Source organism: Squalius cephalus, assembly GCF_949319135.1.
Source record: "Squalius cephalus genome assembly, chromosome: 22".
NCBI classification, from domain to species: Eukaryota; Metazoa; Chordata; class Actinopteri; order Cypriniformes; family Leuciscidae; genus Squalius; species Squalius cephalus.
In genome coordinates this window covers 23,940,224-23,964,846 of record NC_137143.1, presented here as the reverse complement: position 1 = coordinate 23,964,846, position 24,623 = coordinate 23,940,224, and the positions used below count along the sequence as shown (strand labels likewise).

At 38.3% G+C, this 24,623-nt stretch overlaps 3 protein-coding genes across 4 annotated transcripts in view; 2 read left to right on the top strand and 1 right to left on the bottom strand.

The window, feature by feature from the left end:
- The window catches only part of igsf21a (immunoglobin superfamily, member 21a), a 234,420-nt gene extending 221,710 nt beyond the window's left edge, over nucleotides 1-12,710 (top strand). The window contains exons 8-10 of one of the 2 annotated variants that reach the window (XM_079856815.1): nucleotides 2,694-2,886; nucleotides 5,620-5,658; nucleotides 11,354-12,710. In XM_079856815.1, the coding sequence (XP_079712941.1) occupies nucleotides 2,694-2,886; nucleotides 5,620-5,658; nucleotides 11,354-11,430 (309 nt within the window). In that variant the 3' untranslated portion in view covers nucleotides 11,431-12,710. The remainder of the gene's footprint in view (nucleotides 1-2,693; nucleotides 2,887-5,619; nucleotides 5,659-11,353) is intronic. The other variant, XM_079856814.1, reaches the window with a different exon arrangement.
- Nucleotides 12,711-15,175: 2,465 nt separating this feature from the next.
- Nucleotides 15,176-18,000, top strand: klhdc7a (kelch domain containing 7A). Its single transcript, XM_079858104.1, has one exon. It carries the CDS (start codon nucleotides 15,305-15,307, stop codon nucleotides 17,573-17,575), a length of 2,271 nt encoding a protein of 756 aa, XP_079714230.1. The 5' UTR covers nucleotides 15,176-15,304; the 3' UTR covers nucleotides 17,576-18,000.
- A 949-nt stretch (nucleotides 18,001-18,949) lies between these two features.
- cfap107 (cilia and flagella associated protein 107) lies at nucleotides 18,950-24,495 on the bottom strand. Its single transcript, XM_079856820.1, has 4 exons — nucleotides 24,070-24,495; nucleotides 22,519-22,629; nucleotides 21,911-22,085; nucleotides 18,950-20,165 (listed from the first exon to the last, which is right to left on the bottom strand). The coding sequence occupies exons 1-4, from the start codon at nucleotides 24,178-24,180 to the stop codon at nucleotides 19,909-19,911; spliced, it is 654 nt and encodes a 217-aa protein (XP_079712946.1). The 5' UTR covers nucleotides 24,181-24,495; the 3' UTR covers nucleotides 18,950-19,908.
- Between the last annotated feature and the right edge of the window lie 128 nt (nucleotides 24,496-24,623).

Genomic DNA, 24,623 nt, shown 5'->3' with positions numbered 1-24,623 from the left:
TTAGTATTACAGTGTTTAATTTAGTATAAAGTAGTATATTTTCTGAAAACAAGTCTTAACTTATGCCATTTTGCGTCTAATATAAATGTATCTTGTTTAAAGGATGTTTTCCAATAAAATGGTATAAACAAGATATGAAAACTGATCAGGAAAAAAAAAGTTTTTTTATTTTATTTATTTTTTTGCAGTGAAAAACATATGCTTGACAAGAATAGCCCCAGAAATAAGGCAGAGTGATTTATAATGCTAACATTTGGCTTCTCTTTGCTAGTGCTAAACTCCTCTCACTTGTGTTTGTGTTCTGTTTTGTATTCTCACCAGAAGGCATAAGAGCATCTGATTAAAAAACAAATCAGCTGTTTGTTGATGTATTTCACTGCAGCTTTTAGGGATTTTGTTGCTTTCGTTTGTTCTTGTCAAACTAGCTAGCAAAACAGGTGCGAGCACAGAGCTAGCCAGGAGCACTTTACTGTCAACGGCGCCAAATTTATACTTGCATCAATAGTCCGTCAGCTTCCACAGACCTAGTGAAGCAGGGAGATTGTCTCAGTGTAACTATCACCGTCTGCCAAGAGGTAAAAAAAAAATCTTCCCCTAGCAGATAAACACAGGACAGTTTGGTGATGATCCACCCAATCTTTTTGACAGGTCTGACTAAGAGATGTGTCTAGCCAACAGCATTCAGGTGGAAAGAAATTAGACCCGATATGCTATCATCACTGAATCTACTTTACGCTATTTCATCGTTTGTGTCATGAATTTAAAGGAATGTTACTGTAGTTCTGTTTTATCCCTCCTGGAAAATCCAGGAAGCTTGGTGATGGTTAAAACAGACCATTTTCCTGTTGTTTTACTGGTCTTTGGCAGGTCTATACTGGTCATTAGCAGATTCAGACTGGTAATTCCCAGATCTTAACTGTTTTTAGCAGATCTAAACTGGCCATTTGCAGGTTAACACTGCATGGGTGCATGGGCAGTTTGTCTGGCAGATATGTGTGTTTATTTCACCCACGATTTACATATTTGAAGTGCACCTTTAAATAATAGAAAGAATGGTCACCATAAACAGGCTTGACGGGGACATAAATCCAGTTTGGATCTTAATATTTACACAAAGGATTTCAGAGGATTTTAAAGCCAATGAAGATTTATTTGGAAGAACGTCTCCCTTATCCCTAGCTGCTCCAGAGCCCTGGGTTTCACATGTAGATAGATAAATGTTAACACAGAAAACTAAATACTGCCCTGCAGGTCAAATTACAAAAAACAAAAAAAAAAAACAGATTCAATATCCCCTTTGGTTTACTTTGACTCTAGTAAATTCACCAACAGGAGGGGTCACATTGGTGTTTCCTAATTTCTAATTTGAAAATTGTATTTGAATAGAGTACAAAAGCATTTATGCTCTCCAAGAGCTTGTCTTACCATTACAGTACATCCTGATATAAACCATGTGAGTGCCATGGGGGATATTTTTGATCTGGATCTGACCTAATTCCACCAGCAAGTGCAAACTCATTTCACTGCAGTCATGGTGTGAATGTGGAAGTCCAGTAACACACAGCCAAGCCACACTCTCCAATGAGCCATTATCAAAGGTCACCCAGTGAAGCCACATGATTTTGTGAAGTTAGATGGATTGTGCCAGCCAGTCACTTATCACATCTAGAACATGGGTAGATTGGTTTGATCAGCAGGGGAAAGATGGATCTAAAAACGAATCGGGATGTAGCCCTGGCTCAGGCACTGAGATTTTCTACCTTGTTTCTGGGTTTCATCACACCTGTCCTTTTGTGTAGAATCAAACGATCTTATAGTGAGCTTTCACAAGTATTAAATGCAAGGACTTATTCAAAATAGACATGAAAGAATTTAGTATTGTGTGAGTGGGCTTCCAGGCATACTGTAGTTGCAGACAATGCTATACACCATGGACCTCTGTAAAGGAGTGTATAAGAATATTTTATATTCTTTTGCCTCTCGTGGATTACCTGTTTGATATGGTATTTTTTTCATTGCCCCGCTAAAAACCATCAAAACCCTAACATTCCTTTTCCTGGATAAATCTATAACAAGAAATGCCTAAATTGTTGATGAGTTGGTAACTTGGTACAAGATTTATATCTCTTATTTTTTGTCCTTTCTACCAAACTGAAAAAGGTATTGATTATTGATTGTTTTTTTAAGTAAAAATGTTGGTGTTTTTCGAAATGGGTTTAAATTATTCATAATTTAACAAGTTTCTTAATGTCTTAAGATGCTTTTTTAAAATTCACTGTATTTCTAGGGGATGCACTGATATTAATATTCTGGTGATACAAATAAGCTGATAATTATTTAAAATTATAATTTTTTATATTAAAATCTATATATTATTTTAACTAAATAAATTAAAAAGAAAACATTTTTAAAAAAATCAATTTAAATTGAATTTATGCATCACAGTATTATAATTTACAGTATAAATTGGTTTTATTAATTTTTATAAATGTCTGGAAAAAAAAACTAACTGTAGATAAATGTAATAGGAGAAGGCATGTACAATTTAATATCCTACTGATTCTAACTGATTCAGTACCAATTTATTGTGCATCCCTTTCTGTATCTTGGGGTTCAACTGATTATTTTTCTCTTCATCTTTTTTCCTTAATGTACACATTCTTGTGTACTAAACACACATACACTACTTCCAGAATGAGGTGTTTCCTGAGCCTCTGTACACCTGGACTCGGGTGGGCGGCAGACTGCTGGACGGCAGTGCCGAGAGAGATGGGAAGGAACTGGTGTTGGAGCGAGTGCCTGCAGAACTCAATGGCTCCATGTACCGCTGCACGGCCCAGAATCCATTGGGCTCCACTGACACACACACACGCCTAATTGTTTTTGGTGAGTCGCTCCAGCAGTAACTCCTTTTTCTATCCTAAATACACTAAGTAAAGTTCTTTGTTAGTTTTTGTTTTTGTCTATATTTTGTCTATGTAATATTAGAAGTCAATATATATGCCATATACATTCATTTTAGTAAAATTCACTTTAATTTTAGTCAATGAAAATAACATATTTGTTCACAAGAAAGTGCAAAATGAAACCGAATATATTACATATAAAGAGTAATTGAAACTAAGCTGGAAAAGTGGCTTATAAAATGTGTGACATATGATAGATGACTACATTTACACATGACCGTCAAATTTGCAGTACCTCTGAAATTTTTAGGTCACAGATGTCTTTCCTTAAAGGCACACTATGCAGTTTCCGTTTTTCTCAAACAGCAACCCCTAGAGTCGCTGTGGAGTACTTGTATTTAACAGTACTGTCGTAAATACCACTCACGCAGAGCCATCTCTGCACTCTTCTGACCGCGCTTTCTTCGTTTTCTTCGTCGACTCTGCCGTGATTCACGTCTGAAATGCGTGCAAGTGTCTTCCATAGAGGCTGCTTCATATGTTGTTGATGTATGTGACGTCGTGCCGTAAAGCAAGTCGTGATTATCGCGAGATTTTGCGGGGCGCCACCTCTCAAACTTGCATTGCTGGTTTTGCCAGCGGCATCCCCTCCCCCCCTCCCCTCCCCTCCCCTCCCCCTCCCCTCCCCTCCCCCTCCCCCTCCCTCTCCCTGCTTTGCTATCGGGATGATTCGCCCTACTACGTGTTCGTTTACCATCGAAATGATTTCGAAACTGTTATATTAAGGTACAAATCTTGCATAGTGTGCCTTTATGGGATATTGTCTTTTGTTAGCACAAATATCAAATTGTCAACATCTTGTTAAAAGAAAAATTGCCTCTTTTGTGTGATCATTTAATTTCCCTGTGTTTTTGTTTAGCCATCCTTTGCTGCTGAAACAGATGCGGTGCCCACTAAGTCTTGGCTTTTGATTTCATTAATGTTAGAAAGAAATGGTTTGCTGACACTGTGCGTGCGTGCGAGTGTGCGTGCATGTGCCCGCGCTTTGTGGCCCCTGGACTAATTTCCCCCCTGAGTTTTCGAGGCTGTCAGGGTTTATGAGAGATCTGCCTATAGCGTGAGCGCAGATCTAATCAAATATGTGCTTTGGAAGATAAAGGACAGTCGGTGCTCCTCTGGATAATCCGAATGACACCCAAGGCTGAGGACAGCTGCATATGGTTCATCATCAGCCGTATTGCACTTGTGATCTATTGAATCAGTTGTTTATAGCAGATTCAACCACATGCGAAAACTATTTTTTCTCACTCCTCAAAATAATGTGCAATCATGTACGACACATGCACAACCTTTGCTAAACTAAAAGGGATAGGGACTCAAAATTGAAAATTTTCTCATTATTCACCCACCCTTGTGTCATTCCAAACTCAAAATTTGCCATACGATTACAACGAATGGTGACTGGAGCTTTCAAGCTTCAAAAAGGATGGAAAAGAATAATAAATATATCATAAAAATGTTCCATTAAGTGGTCGGTCCATCCTCAAATTACATACAGTCATACAATAGCTGTATGAGGCTTTGTCCAAAATTGCACAGCTAAAGTTTTGAAAAATTACAGAGACGCAGCGAGGCAAGCTCAAAATACAGTATTTCAACTTGAAGTTATACAAATAGGTCATGTGAGGAAGAAGGCTGAAAATGTACTTATTCTCAATCAGTAGACTGGTTTTGTGAACTGAATCAACCGATTTATTAGAAGAAGCCCTCAATTATTTAAATATACAGGTGGATGTCAAGAATTTCAGTGAATATCTAATTGATCAGTTATGTATGATTGACGTTAAAGTTGCATGAAAATTGTATGCTTTTTGGACCATTTAAGTTTCATTCCTAATTCACTGTAATTGCACGGAAATACTTTCTTCTTTTTTGTTTCATGGAAGGAATGTGGCTTTGAAAGACCATGAGGGTAAGTGAATAATGACATCATGTTCAATTTTAGATGAGCATGTGCTGTGCAATTCTTTACATTGAGACACATCTACAAATCATTGGGCTGAGCACAGGAGGCCATTTGGTGGAAAGTGGTTCTTTGGAGAGGACGTCACCTGGGGAATGGTTCACGTGGAAGAGCATTAATGTCTATGTAACACCCAAGTGAGCCCTGCGTCATCCACCTCATTCAAATTACCTTTGTGCTTTTGAGTCTGAACACGGGTGGCAGAGAGTGGAGAATGGTGATTAGAGCCTTTGAACTGGGCTACTATTGACCTGTTTCAATAGCCATTCATTAAAGCTCATCAGCTGTATTAAAGAACAAAGATTAGCATTTAGGAGAAAGGAAGCTTGTTAATAGATCTTTGCTGCTATGGTATCAGTCGAGGTGGAGGTTGAGGATTCTTGGAAAAGATTTTGGTGTTTTTTTTTTGTTTTTTTTTTAAGTTTGTTTTCTGAGAACTCGAAGATCAAAAGGTTCCAGTCTTTGGTGGATTTTACATTGAAGTCAGCCAAGAATAGGGATGAACTTATGAACATTGGCTGCTGATAGCTCTTTGGCGGTATTCTAGTCTTGTCTCTGTGAGATTTGTGGGTTTTATCCTTCATTAGACCACAAACCAGTGATGTAATAATTTATCTAATAATACACTGTTTCTCTCTCCCTTTCCACCTCTTTATCACCAACTCCCCCTCCTCTTCCTCTTTTCTGCAGAAAACCCAAGTATGATGAAAAACACACAGAATCCAAACAGTAAGTATTTGAACGCCTCTGTGATTATATTCATTGGCTGTGTGAGCCTTTTGCTGCCTCTTGTTTGAGAAGACTCTTTGATTAATTAAAAATGACAAAAGAGGAGCAGTGTTTTCTTCCTAAGTGCTAAACTAAAGTTTCAAAAAATATATACAGATATGGAGCGAGATGCAGCAAGGTCAGAATACTGCATCCCACAATGCATTGCACTCAACTTGATCTTTCATTTTGAACCAAAAGCAATATCTCCTTGACTGAATATTCGCCAAAAAAACAAAATTGGATAACATTTTCCAATAACTATTTATTTCTGAGATAATAACTAGACATCAATTGTTGAATTAAATAAGCAACACTGTAAGTTCATGTGCAGTGTTATTTTAGTATTTATATACTATTAAGTATTTTAGTTTAAGTTTTAGGAATTTTGTTATGTGCTTTTGTCATTTTATTACTTTTTTATATTTCTATTTAGCTTATATTTTTCAGCTTTATTCCACATTTATTTCAATTAACAAGAACTATCTTCATTCTATCAACTATCAATCATTTTAGTTTTAGTTAGCAATAACAACACTGGTCATGTGTATTATACCAGTACTATTTTTATTTATTTATTTTTACGTATAGAAGTTCCAGAGGGTTTTCTTCCTACGGGTGGTGTAATTTAAACATTAATAAACACAATAATGAAGCAAGGCAAGGTCAATATACAGCATCCCATTATGACGTGCTCGACATGATCTTTCATTTCAACAGTGAATGGAATGAAAAATTATTTCAACCTCAGGGATTATCTTGACTGATTAAATTATAGGACTGCCAAAAGGTAAACTTGAATTACATTTGGACTAAACTGCCAAATAATCAAATTTATTTGTAACATAACTAGACACCACTTGTTGTGTTCAACATGGGTCATGTGACGACTGTACTGCAACGTGATTTAACTAGACACCATTGACTGAATTACAGATCATATAGAGGATAGCCTACTTTGTCTAAGTGCTAGATGTTTCATAAACAGCGTTTCTTCCTACGCATGGTATAATTGCGAAATTGCTAAACTGTGGTTTGATAAATTACCGTTATACAGCAGGTAAAAGTATAGACTTTTATCTATAATCATACTGAGAATAGGAGAATACATGAGATCCAATAACCAGTTATTTTGTAGATTGAAAGGGTGCTGTTAGAACACTGCTATTCAGATACTATCCAGGGAAAGGGAAATGCTGTAATGGTACAGTTTTATTTACTTTTTAATTATTTCCCTGTCTGAGATTTTCTAAAGCTGCATACTGTGTTTTTATTGTCTCTGGTCTCTCTCCGTCCTCTCCTCCTCTCAAGTGGCCATGTGTCTTGCGAAGGCTTGCTGCTTTCATCATTTAGAATCTAGAAGTGAGCCATCACTTACCAATGCACCAGCGCGTCCACAGCAAATATAAATCAGTGATGGATTGCAGTTGTTTTATACATTCAGTGCTGGCTCATTTACACTTTCTTAGAGACTCATATGTAAAGATGAAGAACTGTCAGGCAGAGGGGTGGAAATAAGGCCTCTGCACTTTTTTTTACCACTTATGTTTTTCTCTTATTCTTTTTTTCATTCTCTCTTTCGCCTCACCCAAAACCCTTCACCGCACCCCTTTCCTCTGCTCCGCCGCTTCTACGGATGTAAATTTGAATATGCAAATGCAGCAGGGCAGGTGTGTGAGAGCAAGGACAGAATCAGGTCAACGTGAGCGCTGGTCTTGAGTCGAGCCTCAGATGCCCCTCGTATGCAAGTCAAATGGCTTGTAGAACAAGGCCTCGGGAGGTCGCCATGTCTGACGTGTGTCTGAATCTCAAACACCCTCTCGACTCACAAAATAACACCCTAAAGACTCTAGTGCTCACAAATGGCCAGAAGTCTGGAATTCTACTGCTGTATCCTTAGTTTAAATAAATAAATAAAATGCTGGGTCTGTTCAGAATGCCAAACTACCATACATACATATTTTAATACTTCGCACAGTGTGTTAATTTCTGTATGCATGGAGTTGGCAGATGGCCTAATGCATTTGCCAAAATATGCAGTAGCCTAACCTGTACATCTCGAGCACAGAGCACAAAACCGTGGATCTAATGATCTACTAAGATTAATAAGTAATATCTTAAACATTTTTCCCATCATTTGTAGAGAAGATATACGTGGGTTCTTTTTAAATGTGACAGGTTGTTTCATTTCAAAGAGATGATGCATTTAAAAGTAAACTGTCCAGCAGACAGATAAGTGATACTTATTTATTGGTTAAAACACTCGATAACACAAATAATATTTCATATGAATCAGACTTAATAGTTTTTTATTGTTACTTACAGCATCCAAAATAAATGCAAAGTTGTATTTTTCAGCATTGCAAGGTTTTTATTTGCATTATCCACTCACAAACCCCCTGTACACGCAGCAGTGATGCAGTGATCTCCATGCATATTGTTACATCACTGATGGTCATTTGGGCTCATATTTGGTTTTATACATTATGTTCTATATTTGTGTATGGAGTACTTTAGAAGTAGAGTGGGTCTTTCGTTTCTTGCAGCGCACAGCGGCGCGTCCAGTGTAGACAGTATCACTGATTATAATGCGTTCTATTTTCGTCTAACGTGCCGCATTGCGCTGCGCTTCATGCATTAAGTAGAGAGGGTGTTATAGCTCAGGATCTGTGAATAATCATCATTTGTGTATAATCCTGTGTTTGTCCTGATTCACTGATTCTGATGGAAGTATAAAGAAGCATTAAACTCCAACAATCTTTTGTAGTTTTAACCACGCAAACAGCACTTCAGCTCAATTCGAAGTGCCCGAAGAATGCAGTTCCTTTCAGGGGTGCAAAACTAATCTGTTCCCGCCCCGAGTGTAAAGCAAAACACGATTGGTTGTAGTGAGAACATACTACGATTGGTCATCACAATGTGGCTGTTATCTGATTGGCTTGAGTAGATAGTGGGTGGAGTCCATCTATTTGTGGATTTGTCTGAACATCAAGAAATGTTTCGAAATCCACAAATGCATGCGGTGATCTACAAATGCACAGAAAGCTATCCACAAATACACAGGAAGCGATTCACAAATGAATGCCAGGCAGAGTTGTGTTCGTTACATAACAGCATATTTGTGAAAATGTCTTTTATTGACAAATCTCATTTTAATTATCTGTAAATTTTATTAATTTGAACCACATTTATTTGTGGTTCATAATATATTTATTTGGAATAAAGGAATGATTCTACCCCCGTACTTGTAGGTGACGTAGTTAAAACCAGCCTGATCTCATGAAATGCGTCTCTACAGCACGCAATGGCCCTCATTTATCATTCTTGCGTAGAAACGGGCGTATATGTTGGCGTAAGATTATGCTTACACTCCTCTCACCGCCTGATTTATGAAGCTGTGCGTACCTTTGAAATCCAGGTGTACGCAATACCTGCGCTTGATAAATGCCGCGGCTGAAAACGAGCGTTATTAGAATAACACGCCCCTATATATTCAAGTCTCCGCTCCCCCCACGCCCTCATTTTACGCCATGGACACACGGAAGACGGCAAAGAAGAGAAACTTCTTTGAGAAAGAAAGAGAAACCAGGGAAGTGGAAAGAAACAAAATTGATTTCTAGATTTTTATTATTAATGACGCTTATTGTTATTTAGAAGAATGTCGTTATTATTATTATTTGTATTATTATTATTATTATTATTTAAAAGAAGAAGAATGTCATTTTTATTATTTTGTCAGTCTGAATTATTTTTTGGTCATTGAAAGCCTTTCATTACTGAACCCAGTCCGTGCACACCTGCCGGGCCTAACCCTGGCCTAACCATCGTTTTTAAAGAATAGTACAACGGCGAGCGCGTCGAGTATAAACGCCTCGTCCGTTTGGGGAGGTGCGCGCGCAGTCTGCGGAGACTCGCGCCGCGGAGCCAGGCGAAAGTATAAACAAGCCTTGAAACGTCAGGTAAAGCGCACAGGCTCGCAACTGAAGGAATACATATGCCTACAAATCAAATGCTTTGGTAAAGTCACACAAATTAAACATTTAAGTCCATGTTGCACAAAAATAAACACTGAAGTTTATAATTACTATGTTGTTGTTTTTTTACAGTGGGTCATAATATATCATATCTTTTAGTTTGTCAGTGCGTTTTGTGGTGTTAGGAATTGTTTTTCTGCGCATTTCCGCACTAACTCAAAACGTGCGTACACCACCTCCTGAGCTGGCGTAGGATTTGAGCGTGCCGTACGCCAACGTCCATATTGATAAATCTCAAAGTCACCGTGGTTTTGGGTGTACGCCAGGTGTACGCTGGAAATTTGGTGTACGCACTTTTGATAAATGAGGGCCATTGTGTTTATCGTGCAATTTATACGCTAAAATTAGTTTTTACGCGCATATGACACGCAGTTTTCGGTGCATATGATACGTACTTTATTGCGTGTAATACGCACATACCCCACACCTCTAATCCTACCCAAACGTATAATGCGCACGTTACTCGCATCACTAATCCTACCCAAGGGGTTTATAGTGCGTATCATATGCACGTAAAAACTAATTTCCACGTATAAATTGCACGATAAACACAATGCGTGCTATAGAGACGCATCTAATGAGAACGGGTTGTTAAAACATTACTTATAGTTAGTAGAATGTCTAAAGAGGACTGTCGAAATAAAGTATTAATCTGTTTACGGTATATACTGTGCTGCGGTATGCTAATATTCCTTTCTGAACATAACCACTGAGTTTTAACCATAAAAGAAAACAATTATTCATATTGTGGATATGAAGTGGTACTCATGTTATATTAATTGTAGCACTAACACCAATATAAGCCATAAATGTATAAGTAATGTTATATATTTCCACTTGTTTTGTCAATGAAAATGAGAGAGATGGTAATAAAATTACTTTAGCTCTGAGGAAATATTGCTCATAATACTCATAATATGACAGCCATCATCATTTTGTGCTTATTGAACATTGTGTAGTATGCATGAAGGTCTGGCCCTGCTGATCCACCACCACTCTACAGCTTGTTCAAACCTTTTAGAGTGCATTAGACAATTATACCGAAGTACCTGAGAAAACTAGCTAGCTCATACAGCTTTCAGACAGTCCACTGTATCTCAGCTAGAGAAAGTGAGGAACTCTGCTTTCTCCTTTATAAGCCAGGTCCTTTACATTTGGTATAGATCACCCAAAAAGTGAAAAGTCTGTCATAGTTTACTCACCCTCGCCTCCAAAAAAATCACTATAGAAGTTGTCCATTTGACTATGCAGGTCTTGATCAATCAGTAACATCATATGTTATTACATCCAATGTTTTGCATATTTAATTTGAGATCTGCATAATGATTTGTATGAATTATTCAATTTAGGATTTTTTTTTTATCTTTCTTTTGTACTTTTTGAACTAGATGAGCATAAAGACTTCTCAAAACTGTCAAACACACACAAACATCATACAGTTTTAAAATGACGTGTGTTAGTAAATTTTAAAAAAGTTAAATTTTGTTTGTGGGTGAACTAACCCACTAAGACAGGGCTGTGTGTTTGTTTCAAACCTAACAAACATAGTATTTAGACCAAGGTTAGATGATCGCCTTCCTGCCAAATACTAATTACTTTTATTTATTTATTTTTTCTTTCAGATGGAGCTCATGGTTTGCACAAGTTTGGACTGATATGCCTACCACTTATTCTCACAGTGACTGTTGAATTGACGTGAATGCCCATGATTCAGCCGCACACAAACACGCCTCCTCTCCGGTCAGGCACACACACACACACACACACACACTCATGCACACACTTCACACACAGGCACACAAGCCTTCTCCAGACCATGACTAAACCTACCTTGCTTTCATCTGTGGGAGAACTTGAACCCCCCAACAGGGGGCACACCATCCTATATTTGTGAACACAAAAAAAGATCCAGATGGAGATGATGATAATATCACTGATTAAAAAATAAGATGAAATGAAAATAACATGCTGAATATGAGAAAAAGCAACACCTTACCATCTGCCCCTTTCCACACAGTTTTTTGTCCCCTTAAACTTGCCTGTCAATCAACAGAGACCAGTCGTTTGGAAAAGCAAAAAGGCATTTGGGGTTTGAACAAATATCGAGCTGAACAAAAATCTCATGCGTGTGGAGAAAAGACATTAAGGAATTGTGGGTTGCTGACAATGCTGTCACTTCAACTCCAACTAGCCGTCCTTGAGTTGCCTCCATAGAATTACTGCACACTGACACAAACAGGACTCGAACACACACCCCTTTTTAAGGACCATGTTTTACGCCATTTGTGTTTTTTGGTCACAATATTTTTCCGTTTTGTTTTCTTGAATGGCTCGTGGCTGGAATGTAACAAAAAAGAGACAATACTAAACGTCATGTGACATTTTATTGCAAAGAAATGGAAGATCCTCTTTTTAAGTGTATTTTGTGTACATCCTTGTAAATAATGAAAAGTATATTACAGAGCAGAAAATAAAAAATAATAATTAATACGGGTTTGGGAGAAAGATGCAAGGGGATATAGCAGATAATAGCTTTATTGCGTGCATCTGGTCATCCCCAACCGAAATCCAACCCAGGCTTTTAGAAAAACTGTGAAATCAGTGGCCTTTCTATGATCTGATTTCATGCGTTCAGTATCTATGACATCCGTGTGACTGTTTTCAACCGCAGAGGAAAGGCGACAGCTTTTCTCTGGGGTTGTTGGTGCATGTGACGTTCAAAGAGGATTTCCCCTCCTCATCTGTTTGTCGCCTACCTGTCCTTAAGTTTTTTGTCGCATATTCAGTGACCTGCATTGTGTACAGTCCTTCTCTCTAATCTAACAGTTACTGCTAGGATCATGTTAGCCACCATTATGGCCCCTCCATCCCCCAAAGGAAGCTCAAGTGAAGCCAAGTGTAAACGGTTGTTGCATTTGTTTCATATCACCTGTATTAAAAATGGAGATGATCAATTAAAATGACTGGAGTGTGATTGTCCGTTTGTCTTTTTTTGAGTCAATACTATGTGGTGATATAATGAAATATTTATCATCATTATAAGTTTTGACGCTGCTTTTATAAATTGTGAAAATCTCTGAAATGTTTCACAAAATCTCTTGTGAAATTACTGTGTTTCTCTGTTATATCAGGTTCAGCTTTCGTGACAGTCTCCCAGAGTCATGTTTGTCTAAGGGCCTTTCAGCAGCTGCATTGTGGAAGACAGGACCTATATATCACAAAATCCAGCCCAACACTTTTATATTAACCTATACGGTATCTAATGAATTTGTTTGCCCACATTTTAAATTTATGTATCATTTAAAATGAAATATTATTTACATTTGGGAGAAACAAATACAAAAAAAGAAAAGAGTATATTCTCTAGTAGTCTCAGACTGTTGGGTCTCACTGTATGTGACTCCACAATGGATGATGGAAGGATAGGGTGTAACACATAATATTCTGCATGTTCTTACCCTTCATTTGATTAGCATAATATTTTGCCTACTGATTATTTAGATTCTTTTATTTACCCCTCTCTCTCTCTCTCTCTCTCTCTCTCTCTCTCTCTCTCTCTCTCGGATGTTGTTGTATATAACATGCAATGGTAAATGGTCTTGATTGCCTTTATAAACCAAAAAAATTTTCCCAAGCTTCATGAGATGGAAGTCAAAATATTTCAGCTATGAATGTGGCTCAGCCCTTGATGATCTTGTTTAGGTTTGTCCTCTGCCACCCTGACTTACTCTGGATGTCCTCATGCAAAGTAATCTCTTTCCTTTTTTACATTCACATGAATTGCAATTCAAGCTTTTCTAGACACACAATGTATTAAAGGATTAGGTCTAAAGCCTAGGTGGGACAGGTGGTTTTATGGGCTTAATAAAATCAGGAAGATAGGCCCTTGCTATTTTAGGTCTCACTTCCCATGTTTATTGGAAAATTATTATAACACAACTACTTTTAAAATAATAATAATAATAATGTTTATATTGATTTTGTCAGGTTTTGTCTGTAAGACAAACTTAAAAATGTTTCACTCATGATCATTTGAAATGAATATTATATATTCAGCTGCTTCTGACAGATTTGATCTTCAGGAATTTCTGGAACTTTTCTTTGATAAAAAAAAATTAATAATGAATATGTCAGTTACAGTAATGACAGTTTATAAACTGGATTTTAATATCACTCTTCTTTTTTTTTGCCTGAAGTCTCATTCTCATGCTGTTAAAAATTGGAAGGAAATAGTAGTGATTTACTTTGTTTGGGTTGCCTGAGAAAATTAAATCACCAGGAATCCACTACGGATGTCTTGGCATAGTCTATTATATCTTCTGTAATTCATATGTTTAGGTTGCAATAGTTGTGCTGTAACAAGCCAGGAAGGTACCTCCCTTGAGTACAAATTAATTTGGCACAGACTATCAACAACAAGGCTAAAGTACATCTGGATTATCTTGGTCTGACATTAACTTGACACTCACTGTGAGTTTGTCTATTATTTATTTCACAATTCTTTTCCACAGCATGTTGCCAAATCTATTGCGTCTGTGGATCCAAAACTCTTCACTTGACACATGATAGAAGGGGCAGAGGGGTAGTGGACCTTTGTGACTTTTCTGTCAATTATTCAGGAGTAAGCTTGCTGGTTCATGTTTCCTTAGTGCAGCTACAAGACAGCTATCACATAGCAAAACAAAGTCTGTGTCTCACAAGAACAGCATTCAGTCTAGGAAAGTGTTTATGGCTATTGTGATAATTTTCTCTGATGGCAAGTCAACCATAGTACAGTTGTTGGCATTACAGGTTATGATATCTTACGTTTTACATAGTGTTTTTTTAAGAGCATGCAAATAATGCCTTTGGCGAATGCAAAGCTACCTCACATCATCTCTCAAAGCCTTGCTAATCAGCAACACTGTTGTCATGTGTTCATGGAAAAGAACTTTGATCCTCAGCATTTACTGTACAAACAGCAGCATCCTGGTCATATAGTCTTATGATTGTAATTTGTGTAGTATATCAGCCAACTCCACCTCTTAAGTAAATTACATTGACCATTCTCACTGATTATGTTTGCAATAGCCAGGGTATGGTATCTATTTTCATAGTTATATAGACATATCACCAATTAAAACAAGATATTCTGGTATTAACACAGTCATCACTCCATTTGCAATGTAATTTGCATGTCTTATGTTTTGTTTTGGTGGGTTGTACTTTTTTTCTGGACTGGAAAAAATGAAAATGATAACATTTTGAAAGTTTGTGTTGCATACTGTCAATAGTTCTTGGAGCAAAGTAGGGGGTTAGATAAACTTCCAAAACCTTAGTCTGATGATGTGTTTTCATAGTGATCACCTGCACCAGGTGGAATGATACTGGTCCCCGCCCTTAGAGAACACAGGATGCAAATGCTCTTGTTGTACATATCAGGTTTTTAGTCACCCTGAGGGAGCAGAGAGAGCTGACAGTGTGCTTCTGCTTGCAGATACTAAACTACAACTTACACTGGCTGGGATACGCTAGGGAAGAGGCTTCAAATAAAATCCAATGTCCAGCGGACCACCATAGATTTCACTACAGAGATGCAAATTGCAGAATTGCTCGGAGTGCACTTTGACATGCAGCTCCTGGGCAAATTGACTCTGTCTGTGGCCACCATGCTATTTGTTTCCTTGATTTTTAGATTCTACAATTCCAGGGCACGAAGCAGAAGGCAGGGAAGTGAAAGAATTCAACAAAAGGGTGTGCAAGCTACCCGAGGAAGCTACAGCGCCTGCAATACTGGGCAAGAACCACAGAGTGAATCGGCAAAAGTGTCCGACAGGGAAAATCATTTTCAACCATCTCCAGAGAAAACCTTGCAAGAAAGCCTTAAAAATGTTGCATTGGAAAGGGCTCACCCTGAACTCATGCACAACTGTGCAAAGGAGGAACCTGCAGGTACAAGCAACACAACTGAGGCTATAATTGAGGCAAAGAATGTCAAACCGAGGTTAACTTTACAACTTCCTGATCGAACCGAAAAAGGTCCTGAAAGTCCAAGTGGTCGGCGATCCCCGTGCCTGGTCAAGAAGCTGGAAGCTGGTACAGGTGTTGGCAGGGAGTTGAGGCAGGACCTTGATCACCAGGGTATGTTCTCGAGTTTTCAGTCAAAAGCAGAAATCAAAGTAGAGAATGCTGACCTTATCTTGGATGGGAAAGAGAATTGTAGGACAGGCATCCATGGAAAGATCTATGAGTACTACATAGAGTCCTCTTCTCATTTCATCTCAGATTTAAGCCGCACTCGGCCTGTCAGTCCAGTCTATTGTCAAAATGAAAGCAGCACTTTGTTTAAATCACAATCATTGGACTTCCCCAATTTCAAGTACCGTTCCCGATCACCAAGTCCACAACCTTCTAGATTCATGATGAGAGATCTTGAAATGACTCCACGTTTTGCTAACGAGCCTGCCTCAACTTTCAAACCGGAGACTGTGAGGTACCGCAGGCAAGTAGTCATCCGCCAAGACAGCTATCTTGCTGCTGCCGTTGACTCAGAGCTTCCAATCCCCTTGCCCACAAAGAGGGCTTTAACACCTCGCAGCTGTTCTCCAGCACAACCCAGTGACATCCCTTCAAGCCTGTTAGACTCTGATATAGCAAACCTGGATGCGCCCGAGGAACCACAAGTCGAAACTGTCGCCGGAGCAAAATTCTTACACTTTCCAGAGAACATGGGGAATGCAGAACTCGAGAGTCTAGCAGGGAAGCTCGATTTAGGCAACTGCTTGGAGACTTTAACACTTGCTAAAAAACACGGTCACATTGCCCTTCAGCAAGCTGCTCTCCGTGTCATGTCTGATAATTACCTCCAGGTCCTCAGAGACCCAGGCCTCTTTGGCAGGCTGAAAGCAGGGGAGCGTGATCACATCCAAACACAACGCATGAGAGGAAGGAAGTGGTTAGTGGTTGCAGATATGGAGTCCCCGGACTGGAGTAAATGTCTGTCACAGTCTACAGATTTAGAGTCTGAATCAGTTAAGACATCCAGCGGTATGTATTACTACGATGATTATAAGGACATATGGCATCTTCATTCCCACATTCCCCAGGAGGTGTTATCTAAAGGTTGTGCCATGTGCACCATGGATAATTATCTGTTTATCGCTGTGGGTTTCCAAGGGCTGGACCGTGAAGCGACCCCTTCAAAGAAAGTGTACTGTTACAATCCAATGACTTCAATTTGGAGTGAAATAAGCCCCATGAATGAGGCAAGGCCTCACTGCAAACTCGTGGCTCTGCAGGGCCATCTTTATGCCATTGGAGGGGAATGCCTATCAACAGTTGAGCGCTACGACCCCAGGACTAACCGATGGACCTTTGTTGCACCCCTTCCTAATGAGACGTTTGCCGTAGCTCACCGGGCCACAGCTTGCAATGATGAACTGTTTGTTGCAGGGGGCACATTGAGGTACACCCTCTTGCGCTACAATCCCAAAACAAACACATGGCGAGAGAGCATGATTGTGGGTAGTAAGGACAAGACCGCAGAAATTGTGGCTGTGAGAAACTTCTTGTACCGTTTCGACATCAGTCCTCTGGGTATCAGTGTGTATCGTTTCCACGCGGTGGCCCGACTGTGGTACGAATGCTCCTCGATACGTCTCCCCCATTGCACTGCTTTTCAATGTGTGACTATGGACAACATTATCTACTGCGTAAGCCGTCAATTTACCTTGAGGTTTCTTGCAGATGAGGTATCTCCTAGCTTTGTTGCACAAGATTTGAAAGTACTATCTCCAGCTAAAGGCATTTTGTTTCCAATCATCCTTGTGCTGCCCGACAGGACCACTCAACAAACTCATGTTTAAATAAGGTCAGACCTTTCGAGTCGGAAGTTGTCTGGTAAGAGCAAACAATCAGGATCATATTATGCACATATTAGAGGAATGTACTTTTTCCCAATTAGTGGCAATTGAGATAAAATATCAAGGCTATTACATTGAATTATTGTTCAGCTAGAATTACACAGCACTTACTGATCAATAAATCTGCTGTCGCAGTAAAGGCTATTTGTTTGTTTTGGGCCTGATGTCTAAATCAACCTTTAAATCATGGAAATGTCTTGTGCAAGTGCTTAAAATGTTTCAGTAAATATACCGCTTTTGAAACACTGGCTAATTTTAACCAATCAATACTGTGTGTAGAATAAAGCCGAACTGCAATTGCGGAGATGGCATCATAAACAACATGAATGGCTGCCATTACTACAATTTATGTAAGCTGGATAATTATATGCATAGCTTTTTCTTAATTTTTAATGTAATTTTTTTTTTTTTTTTTTTTTTTGACGTTGTTTTCTCTTGCTATCACACTGGATTAATTTTACATGATACCAGCATATTTTTTAGATAAGATGTAATGTAAATTATTGGTTGTATTATATTTAGTTTTACTGTATTTTTTTCATGACATTTCCACAAATCTTGTAGTCATGAGAATGGGATTTATGGTTCTTTGCAAATCACAGAAACACTTTGGACAGTCCACAGGAAAAGTTTATCTTTTTTTGTGCGTATACCATTAAACATTATAGGGAGAACTAATGGCTTAATGGGTAAGGAAAGAAGAACCTAATGCTTTGCCTCTTCAAACACATTTCTGTATCTTCTGAAGAGCTAGGAATAAAATTCTTTCATCTATAATAAGTCTTGGTTCTTGTGTTAGACTTCAATAAGTAATGAGTTCTGACAAAATGTGCAGCAGGAGGTGCTTGTATGACCAGGATCTTAATTAAATTTAAACGCAATTATGCTGTCAAAAACAAAGTATTCAATACAATCACCGTGACAATCGAGAATGCATATGTGATCAAAGAAGGTGGCATGCAGAGGAGAGTGTGCTGTGATGCAATTCCCTGTGATGTATCGTTGCTCTCAATGTGTAACTCTAGCACCATCATGTGGGGGAGATTTCAAGGTCTGATGGAATCTCAACAGAACTAATACGCCACAAAAACAGTCAGTGACAAACACAAAAAGACACATAGTTGGAACGTTCCAAAGGCCAGCAGAAGAACACAGTGGGATAAAACCTACACAGCAGGAGAAGTGTGAACACAGATGGTTGGACGTCAAATATAGCATCTGATTCTGTGTAATTAAACACTTTGATTCAACATAATTAAACACTTAATGAGATAGGAGTTATGAAAGTCCCCTTAGAATGTCGATAAATGACTCGGCTATCTGAACTAGCGCTGTGGTCCAAATGAACTGTTGATTCTGCGTGCGAATGATAATGGAGCACGTCGTGTACTGTGAAAAATAAGAATAATTTGCATGGTTTTTATTAGCATGGCAAAAGCTGTTTTTTCTCTCACATGCACAGTGAATTGTGCTAGTGTGCATAAAAATAGACCTGCAAATACACACCAACAAGTAGTAAGCAGAGAAAGAACAGTCTGTCAGATGGAAAAATCTATGAAGGTCTTAAATATTGATAGACCATTATTATTTCAGTGGGGTTCAAAAGTTTGAGACCATGTAAACTCAGATGTTCTTTCTTCCACGGAAGCACAAGATGCTCTTAGATCAATCTCAAATCATGCTGGAAAACAGGATCCTCAGGTCTTACACTAACTTGCTGCTGTCATTCAAATATAAAAATGGGACAAACCAAATACTAAGACACTTGGAAATTAATGTTAATGTTTCTGTTCAGTTTTCACTTTAATTGACATGCAGAAAATATAATGTAATATAAAATTAATGCATTAAATGGGGAAGTCATGGCCTAATGGTTAGAAAGTCTGGTAACCCGAAGAATACGGGTTCGATTATCAATAGCGGCAGGAAATGACTGAGGTGCCCTTGAGCAAGGCACCTAACCCCCAATCGCTCACCTAACACCCAATCGGATGCCACAGCAAACTGGTTAAATGCAAAGGTATGGGTTACCATACTTGGCCCTTGGATGTCACTTTCACTTACATTCTAAACGTATTTGAATTGTAACGTTTGGACCACATTGCAGTATTGTATCTTTTTTATTTGTCTTGGTTCAAAAACACCAACATGCTCCTATTCATTCAGTTTTTAAGAGTCACTGATCAATAAAATAAGGTAGTCTAAGCCCTCTCCTGGTTGAGTCCAGTCTGTGTGGTACTGGAGGGCTGAAGGTGGTGAGAGACAAAGGGTAAGGGTCACAGCAGGCTGGCTGGATTACTGGAGACCTGCCTGCAGGGTCTGTGTTTCAGTGCCAGGTCCATGTTGCTGTGGTTGGCAGGGTGCTGACTGCTGGAGAGCCGCTTGGGCATGCTGACGTGGCGAGAATGACAGAAGGTGCTGATGGGGTGCAGAGGGTATGAAGCCTTATACACACTTAGTGTGGGCACAACTGCTCGCTGTTGTTGCATGTGAGCCCGCCAAGATTCCGCAAAGCCAAATTTAGTTGGGGGGCCTGTGTGTAAAAAAAGGCATAGAGGCATAGAGAAAAAAGAGAGGCATGGAAAATAAAACATGCAGGCTGTATGTCGTTTCTGTGCCACTAGCGTCACTAAACAGTAGTAGAAATGACTCAATAAAAAGAGCAATGTTGAAGGGTTATTATCAATAACTTAACTTTAACATTTGTATTTATTCAAATATAAATATTAGATGAAAAACAAACTAAAAAATTGTAATGTAGCCTTGGCCAACTGAAGTTGAAGCACTAATAAGATTACTAACTGGAAATAAACAGAAACTCAACTAAAACTGAACTAAAAATAAACCTAAATAGTAGCCTAATATTTAATGACAAATGAGAAAATGTATAAAAAATAGGCTACTAAAATAACACTCTTTGGGAAATCAGCTGATGAATGGCTTAATTATAAAAAATAAAAAATACATAATCTGTTAATAGCTTGACTTGGCCAGTACGATTCATTTTTGTGGATCAATTGATTCATTGAAAAGATGACTCAAAAGAAAGATAAGAACATAATAACAGTGATCATTTTGAGTAAATCACCTTTATTTTCAAAAAGTTCCTCACACAGAGCTATGAGTCATGAGAATCACTTTTATGATAGGCCTACTCAAATTACTTAAGTACATTTTTTCAAGTAGGCTTATATGTACTTAATCAGACCTGAAGAAATCGCCACCTCCTTTTAGACGCCATATCCAATTCATGAACGAGCTGATTCTGTCCAATGAACCTGATGAATTGGCTCACAAATTACACTGAACATTTGTAAATCTGACTGATCTGATTGCAGCTGTTCTTGAGTCAACAACTCACTGATTCAATGATCCGGTCAAAATGAGCCAAGAACCGGGATATCAGATCGTACAACTGATGGCGCAAAATGTAAGTTACAATTTAGTATTGATTATTGTAAATGAAATAAAAATCATGACAACACATTTGTACACTTGAATTATAAGTGACTTAAATTGATATTTTATAAGTTTTAATAAGTTTTATATAAGTTTTTTTGATATTGTATAATAAGTTTTGGTAATAAAAAAAAGTTTGATTATTTGCAGCATAATAGCCTGCATAGGCCTATTACATGTTTGCATTAATCTTTCTTATTAGTGCAGACTACTGACTAGTGCTGGCAAGAATAAATTAAAACACGGTTCATTGATCAGTACTTAGTTTTAATACTTAAGTACATTCTAAAGCAAGTACTTTTGTACTTTTGCTCAAGTAAAATTGAAAATGAGTACTTTTACTGGAGTAATGTTTTATTAGGGTATCATACTTTTACTCAAGTACTTGATTTCTGTTCTTCATCCCCCACTAGGCCTACTTTAAAAAACTGGGAAAGCACTATTAAAGCTCGAAAGCATCATTAGTAGAAATAGCAGTCAGTAGCTACAAATCTCCTTACATGCAGGTTTGAAACAACATATGAGACGAGAGTAAGTAAATGAAGACAATTTGAATTTTTTATTTAAACTATTGATTTAAATCACCCACTGAAAAATATCAGACATCAATTTCTCATGCACATTTGCCACTGTTATTTTCTCTCTGTGCTCAAATAAAAGAAAAAAAAAAGAAAATAAAGACATTGGACTAATAATAAAAGCCAACGTATTAAAATAACTGATATCCACGATGATTTACAGAGATGGTCTCCAACATTAATTCAAAACGCTGGCCGAACTGCATTAAACCCCATCTGGAGTGAAAGGAATGCTTAATACCTTGGACTGGATGGTCTGACCTCTCCGGGACCCAGGCCAGTTTGTCAGAATGCCAGGAGCGCAGTGTGGGCAGAGAGGAGGAGGCCTGCCGCCCGTACGACTCATCATAGAGTGTCACCAGGTAGTGGGAGGAGGGGACGTCATGATGAGAAAGTAACAGCCTTGTGGGAACACCCTAAAGCATGGATTAAACCCATGGACACGGTTTGTCAGACCAGTGAAGGACAGGACGAATCATTTACAACGTACAGCTAAATACAATGCTTAAAATAGGTATAGTATGTTTAATATAGTCAAATTCAAAGTGAAATTTGCATTAGCATGCAAAGAAGTGTCTCCCTCAACCACTATTGTTTTTGCAACTTAGTTTAAAAGTGAAATCATTCTTTATGGTTTTGTAATCTCTTCAAGTGACTTTTAAAGAATCACAATTATTATTATTTTAGTTTTACAGTGATAGTTCAAAGCTCCAATATACAGTGGACTGATATTTTGGAGTTTCACATCTATGTATGCCTGTCGTCTGTCATCAAAACCGAACATGATACCCACTGGTGTGTTTATGATGTTTGGTAAATGATGCATGAACTGATGGATTTGTCCCAAACCTCAGATCTGTGAAGAGCCTTTCGCCGCATGGCAACATCAGGCCTGTGAAACATGTGGGGCGTGTAGTCCAGCCTGTTGGTGCTGTTTGCTGTCTTGCACTCTCGAGCGAACTGTCTCACCACACACACATACATTGAAACACTCAGTAAACAAATCCCACGCTCAGCAGAGCTCACGGTCCCTTATTGATCGCAGATGTGCTCTCTCAGGTCTGTTCCTGACTAGGGGACTGCAGCACGACTCGCATCAATCCCATTTGTCTCCTCCAGTCGAATCACTCTAATCACTTTTGCATAGATCTGAGCACTGTCTGAAGAACTGCATCCCTTTCAGGGTTTAAACATTGCAGTCTGACAAGTGCTTAAGTAGTGTGTTAACTACTCGAAACGAGAGTGATTAGAAATTGTCTCTAAATAATCACCAGTGTATGTTATAAAAAATGTTTTTTATTAAAATAAATCGGCAACTTTTAATAAAATTGGATTTGAATTGCCTAGAAACTAAATTATTGGTTTCAATTTCAAATCAACTAACGTTATGTTATTTAGAATTTTTTTAACTCGGCCAACAGTTTTCATGAGATCCTCACTAAGGGTACGTTTACACGACAACGATGTACTTTTCACGTATAGATGACGTTTTCAAAACGAACCCGTTCACACAGATCCATGAAAACGACTAAAGACAATGTATTATATGGAAGGCCAATAGGACCAAAATGTGTGAAACTAACTGAACACGTGATTACGCCTTAACTAGTTTCACACGTTTTGGCCTTATAAGTTTGGGCCAGTAAACTGAACATGTAATACGCATGAGCATGACGTCACCGTTTTCACAAATTCGTGTTTTTGTAGTTTACACTGAGATGATAATGGTATTGTTTTCAAAAACTTGAATCATGGATCCTATTTTAAAAAGTTTGTGTTTTCATGCCCCCAAAAATGAAATGAACTACCAAAACGCATAAAAAGTTTCCCGTTTTTAGTTGAAGACGGTGTTGTGTAAACGGCCCCTAAATCATTTACATTTATTGCGAGTATTTGATGATGTAGTCGCTCAATAGGAAGTTAGGTTCGATATTTGCAGCTCTTTGGGTTTTTAAAGTGACTCTTGGTAAGATATATATCATTGCAGACTTTTAAAGTCACCAGTGTTTAGAGCATTAGATCACAGCAATCATCAAAAGATCCAGACAATATTCATGATGGACCAAATCGAGTACTGCCGTACACCATTTCTCATTCACAAAGCTGTTTTTCTCAGATTAAACTTCCGTTTAATGTCGACTTTAAAATAGTTGGGCCTTTGGTCAAGAACCCCTATGCAATGTTCCTGGATCAGATATACTGTCCATCAGGCATTTTGAATTTTAATTTGCATGTGCCTTGGTGTATCGAGATGAAACTTAAAATTCAGAATAGCATTCAAGTTAATAGTTAGACTATAAATTATGAATAGTAAAAGTAATGCATTCTAGTGCATAAAGATATTTAGCATCAGTTAAGAATACCCACACAACACGATAATGTTATAAAAAATATACCTACTTGTAATTTCTCCTCCACCCAATTACCAATGAGTACTTTGTTGCTATACTTCTGCTCTATTCTCCAACCAGGCTGGCTCCACTTGTCATGAGAGTTTTCCATTTTTTGCATGCCGTAGTTACTTCAAATGCAACACTACTTCACACTCTGCAAACCTCCAACATGGTTAGATGGTCAGGTATGATGCAGGCTTCCTTCATGACATCATCAAAGCAGGAGACATTCTAGAGTTCCGTTGCCATGGACACACCAAACACCACTGCTGCCACATACAAAGGAGCAGCTGCTGCAAAAGAAGTTTCATCAGATTCCTTTAAACGCACCACGCAAATGCTGACTAACACTCTGAATGATGATAATTAGCTTCACTTGTAGCACCAAAGAAGACTGCAGTCTCATACAAATGAGGCTGTACAAGGGACATGCGATGTGGGAGGAATGTTAAGTGTGTCACATACTGAAATAGCATTCATGATTCAATGGACAAATTGAGCATTGTTTGTGCATAACAAAAGCAGTTTAACACTTACATCAATCAAAAACATTGCAAATCA